This window comes from Rhinichthys klamathensis, unplaced genomic scaffold, assembly GCF_029890125.1.
Source record: "Rhinichthys klamathensis goyatoka isolate OS25496 unplaced genomic scaffold, OSU_Roscu_1.1 h1tg000358l_1, whole genome shotgun sequence".
NCBI lineage: Eukaryota > Metazoa > Chordata > Actinopteri > Cypriniformes > Leuciscidae > Rhinichthys > Rhinichthys klamathensis.
Window position 1 is genome coordinate 513,353 of NW_026606867.1, and position 6,171 is coordinate 519,523.

General features: G+C 36.6%; 1 protein-coding gene across 1 annotated transcript; it reads left to right on the forward strand.

Moving 5' to 3' along the window:
• Positions 1-111: 111 nt before the first annotated feature.
• Positions 112-5,837, forward strand: gpa33b (glycoprotein A33 (transmembrane), paralog b). The gene is made up of 7 exons (XM_056232912.1): positions 112-226; positions 789-955; positions 1,083-1,299; positions 1,429-1,593; positions 1,683-1,799; positions 4,563-4,674; positions 4,816-5,837. Exons 1-7 carry the CDS (start codon positions 181-183, stop codon positions 5,456-5,458), a joined length of 1,467 nt encoding a protein of 488 aa, XP_056088887.1. The 5' UTR covers positions 112-180; the 3' UTR covers positions 5,459-5,837.
• The last annotated feature ends 334 nt before the right edge of the window (positions 5,838-6,171 follow it).

The following is a 6,171-nucleotide window of genomic DNA, read 5'->3' on the forward strand; positions in this document are numbered from 1 at the left end:
AGACAGTCACACAGGTGCAGATTGCAGAAGCAAAACTGTTTCAGGAGTTCACAGGAAGCCATGAGATAAGGATATATGAGAAATATATATATAGGTTATATATATATATATGTGTAGCCTATATATACAAATTAATTCCGCAAAACATCATCTATTGCAGTGTGACTGGACAGCGACAAAATGACCAACTGGAAGTTGATTTTTTGCAGCCTATATTTAATATCAGGTGAGGTGGTCACTTTCATGACGTTTACATTGAGTACAGCAAGATCAAATCAATGACATTATATGTTAGATAACAGTGTGGGTCACAAAAGTGATTTGTTTTCTTGTCAGTTGTTCAACATGTGACACTTAAATTTCATTTAAAATATGTTTTCAAGTAATAATGTTGTTAATGTTTTCACCAGGGCTACAAAATGGCGAATTTTTTACTTGTTTCATTCATTTACATAATAGAGCTCTTTAGACACAATACAAAGCATCAGTAGACAGTTTACAAATAAGGTGGACTTATGCATTCTTAAACACTGTAATGATTTCATATTAAATAATTAAATGAAGAAATTGTATTAATAATAAGTTCATATTTTAGCAGAATGTATAATAATATAATCACACCAAATGTATTGCTGATGAAGTTTACTGATAAACTTAAGTTGTGATGTAGATTTGTGATTCTGTAAATGAGATTGATTTTCAAATGTAGAAATACAAGGAATTTTACTAAATATTTTCAGATTGTGACATTGTGTGATATTCACAAAGGTCTCGTTTTTGCCTCATAGTGATGTCGACTAGTTTTGGACTGGAAGTGACAATGAGTCAAGCTTCTGTGGAGGTTGCCAGGGGTGATGATGTCACCCTTACATGTAATTTTAAACCTAAAAATCAAGTAAACGATCTTATCATTATAACATGGAGTGGTCATTCTGATGAGACATCTGGAGACAAGGTAAGCCTAAAAATTTGACAGTATTGATAAACTTCTTCAACTGTCTACCAAAATACCACTAACCATGATAAGTGTAAAAACAATGACTGTTTATTAATGTATAATTGGTTCTTTGTTTTGGACCTAGGTACTTTTTGGTAGCTATTACTCCAATACTCGCAAAGTAGACATTGGACCACAGTATGAAGGCAAAGCCTCGATAGACTTTGACCTTGATGCAAAAACATCAAAACTGACACTAAAACAAGTCACTCTTAAAGAAAGCAGAAGAATTAAATGTTATGTTCAGATTCCTGGAGACATTGAAGGCAAAACAGCCGACTCCACTTCTCTTTTGGTTCAGGGTAAGATCTCTGGCACTTTGTCAAACTTATAACTTATTAACATCTCAAAATAAAAATTCCATATAACTATACATGGCAAGTGGAATCCTTTTTAAAAACGTTGAATGCATATCTACATTTGTCTTATAGTTGCACCATCACAACCTGTTTGTAAGGTAGTAGGCACCGCAGAATATGGACACAATATTAGCCTAACCTGTGTTTCTGAGGAGGGCTCGCCATCACCCACATACAAATGGGAGAGATATGATGTCAAAAATGTCCCAAAAGCATTTCCTCTTAAAACCACTGAAAGTAAGTTTGCTCTCTCTTTCAGTGGATTAGATTAATAAAAAAATTTTTGCCATTAAACGCTAAAGTTTACACATGATTTTGTGTAACAGAGGATGGAGTTCTGGCTTTGGTCAATGCATCCATGGAGACATCAGGTTACTATATCTGCCTGTCAACCAATAAGGTCGGATCAGCCAAATGTAACATGACATTGTCTGTAATGCCATGTGAGTATTGCCTGCTTTCTTTCTGTATAAATTTATATGAGTGTTTACTTTCCAGATTTATTTTATTCAGATTATTTTATCATGTTTTGATTATTGTACCAGATTATTGTACTGAGTAGACTTTACAGCTTGACTCTTGCATTGTCAATACAAGATCTTGTATTGTGTGAAAACAGATCAAGCAACATTCATTTCCATTAAGAGGATTTTGGTGTAAGAGATGCAAGAATTCTGTTTTCACACAATACAAGATCTTGTATCTACAATGCAAGAGTCGAGGACTCTGTAAAGTCTCCTCTAGCACATCCCAAAGACTTTCAATGAATTTAAGGTCTGGACTCAGAGGTGCCAATTCATGTGAGAATGATTCTTCATGCTCCATCCCAACCATTATTTCACAATTTGAGACTGATGTATCTTGGCGTTGTCATCATGGAATATTGCCATGATGTGTCTTCCTACATGGTTGTTGAAGAAATGAAAAGCTACACACTCCATCAATTAGGGTTAGAACAACTGTTGCCAAACATATAACATGCTAGAAACATAATAATCACAGCAATAATGATCCAATTATCTGAATGTCAACATGACATTGACAATTGACCTAATCTGTTATAGACTACACTCCTCATTGTTATGTTATTCCAACACACTCTCATGAAAATTTGTAACTTTGTTTGGTCAAATTTGTACATTTTCATACAATCTTATTCTGGCCCAGCTTGATGGTTAGGTTTATGGGTGGGATTAGAGGCGGACCTTCACACTTATGGTTTTCTTAAAAATCATATATTTTGACACAATGTCACATTGTACAAAAATGTATACAAAATTGTCACATTGTAAAAATTGTTATATTTTCTCATGAGATCGGGTTAGTTATTCTGAGGTCTGAAACATGGAAGTACGCTGATGTTTCTAGCTACTTAAGCTTGACTTTGCATTCCAAAATGTGTTGCGGAAGTACACTGATGTAAGAAGTTTTGACAGAAATTATGTGATTACACACAGAAAGTTTTTTTTCACTGCTTTGCTTTTTAATAGTTTTTCTACATTACATGGACATCTTTGTCCATTGCACTGCGTGTCACTGTTTTTTCGGTGTCTAGTGCATGAGCGGTGCAGAGTTTCTTTTCCATTCCTTTTATGCATAAACATTCATCAACTCACAAATCAGTTGTGGTAAATGGAAGCTCAAGCATGTCCGCTTGATGTGCAATAACCAATTAAGTTCATTCTCAAGTGTTACGCAGCACGTTTGAGCTTCCGCAAGAACCAATGAGGTTTGTTCTTGCACATCAAGCAGGTTCGGTTGAGTTTCTGTTTCGGTTCACTGATAGCCTAAAAAAGATGAACGAAAGTTTTACGTTTGGAATGACATGAGGGTGAGTAATTAATGACAAAACTTTTATTTTAGTTTGAACTAACTCTTTAACAATAAAAAATTAAAACGCTGTTGCTTGTGTAAACAGCAGATAGCAATAAGGTTTATCAGAAAAGTCAATCCGACAGTTTTATGGTAATTTACTGAGATTAAAGGTGACATATTATGCCCCTTTTCACAAGATGTAATATAAATCTATGGTGTCCCCAGATTGATTCAGTTCAAAATACCCCACAGGTCATTTATTACAGCATTTTTGGGTGTGAGAAAAAACGCACTGTATTTGTATGTGTCCCTTTAAAAGCAAATGAAGAAGACCGATACTTTCACGAGCTTAGTTCGGAATTCGGATACAATAACAATACTTGCGAATCTCAGTCATCCAAAATCTCCGAAATAACCAGTAGTGGAGTGCAGCCAGGAGGAGAGAGACTCAGGAAGAGGTTGCAACTTTTAGACTGCACCTGGACCTTTCGGAATGGATAGTGGATACATTTATGTAGTTGTTGTGGAGTTACATTGATTCATGTGTTTCTGGGGGATTTCCGTTTAAAATTAAATAAAATAAATCCACTGCTCACTTGTCTCCTCTGAGGCTGGGACTCTAAATAGTGTTCTGTGTTCGTCTCTGGAGAAACGACAGAACAGTTTGCATGCTTTGCTCGAACTTTTCCCATTGTGTTATAACTGGTTACACTGTTGTTGTAACGTGGCGTCAGGAATGACACGAAGAGTGAATCCAATTGCAGCACTTTAATAACACAGACAGGTAATCCAGGGAAAACAGGGAAACTCAGAACAGAGAGACAGCTACAGGAAACAGCAAACGACTTCAAAGACCGACAAACAACAACTGAAGCATAGAGACTTAAATACACAGGCAAACAAGATAAACAAGATAACAAGGGGGCGGGGCTAATAAGAAACACCTGGAGAGACTAATAAACAAGAAAACTACAAAGGACTACAAAACATGGCACAGTACAGGAAATGATAAAGGTCCACATAAGACAAGGGGAACACAAGACAGGAATCGTGACAGTTGTCAATTGCGAAAACCAAATGGCAGCACCATGGGTGGAAACTTGCAGATTAATTTTCGTAATATTATAATATCCCCTTTCTATGTCAGAAGGGGAGCAAAATCTGATTGGCCTATTTTTTTACATGCTTGCAGAGAAAGGCTTACCAAAACTAAGTTACTGGGTTGTCACTTTTCACGTTTTCTGGGTTGGTAGATGCACCGGGGACCCAATTATAGCACTTTAACTGATTAATAACTTTGATTTGTCACCTTTAATGCATGAAATATTGACCTCAGAGACTTTCAGCTTAATTTGCTACATTTTAATTTCCATATCTTTCTGTTTTTACAGCCTCTATGAATGTTGCCACAATAGGCATTGTTGCTGGTTGTATTGCTGGAGCTGCAGTGCTTATAATAATCATCATCTGCTGTGTCCGCAAACGGAAACAGAAATCAAAAGAGTAAGAGTCAAGTGGAATAGGTTGCCATTTATCCCCTGGAAGCTATAAATTGAGTGTTTGTTGGCATTTAGGTGGTTCTGGTTTTTATTATTATTTTTTTTATTTTTTTATTAATCTGTGTTTACTTTATTTATGCCTCAGAACTCCAGTGGTGGAATACCATGACACACCACAAATAGAATATATTGAGGAAGGGAATCTGCACATCACTGAAGAGAGACCTGACAAAGCTCGAAGTGATGACAATGGAGGTGGCCGTGATGACCACAGTGACCACTATGTTGACCGCAAAGGTAGCCCTGATGACCTCAGCGTTCACTATGATAATCGCAAAAGTAGCCGTGATGACCTCAGAGATCGCTATGATGATCGCAGAGGTAGCCGTGATGACCTCAGAGATCGTGATGACCTCAGAGATCGCTCTGATGATCGCAAAGGTAGCCGTGACGACCTCAGAGATCGCTATGATGATCGCAAAGGTAGCCGCGATGACCTCAGAGATCGCTATGATGATCGCAGAGGTAGCCGTGATGACCTCAGAGATCGTGATGACCTCAGAGATCGCTATGATGATCGCAAAGGTAGCCGTGATGACCTCAGAGATCGCTATGAGGATCGCAGAGGTAGCCGTGATGACCTCAAAGATCGGTATGATGATCGCAGAGGTAGCCGCGATGACCTCAGAGATCGGTATGATGATCGAAGAGGTAGCCGCGATGACCTCAGAGATAGGTATGATGATCGCAGAGATCGCTATGATGACCATAGAGATCGCTATAGATAAAATCATTAAGATCAGTATGATAATCAGTATGTGATGAACCATTGAATTATTATGACAGCCATCAAAATGTTGCTATAAGGAGGATGGCCGTGAGCCAAGGCCTCTACATTTTTTTCCTGTGTTGATAATCCAAAAAAATTGTTCTTTATCCCTGCAGTGGCAAATGCATCTGATTCTTCTGACCTCAACGAACTATCCTTTTTATTTACTTTTTTGTTTTATTTTACAGGATTGTAATAGTATTTTATATACAGCATATAGTTTTTTTTGTTCTGACTATCAGCTAAAGTAATTAGGCAAAATCATATTTTTGTTCTTCTGAATCATGCATGTGTTCAGTCATTTTTTGGGCAGGTGGTCAGAATGGTGCTTAAGGACGGTGACATCTCTCCACTTTTTTTGTACATTTCTATATTATTATAAGAATGGAAAAAACTTTTTAACCTGTCATGTTATGTATATGGTTTTTTTTTAATCCAATGAAATAGTCCCTACTTAATTATTATCATTTATATTTTGCAATCCTTATAATTCTGCATAATTTTTATGAGCAGTTTTACGAGCTGGTTAGGACATTTTCAGTAATTTTATGGCACAATGTTGGAATTTATCAAAATGGCTAGAACTAATTCATGTTACACACACTTGCTTGTCACATTCTAAATAAATAACTGATTTTAAAATACTGAATGTATAACTGTTTATTTTTCTTT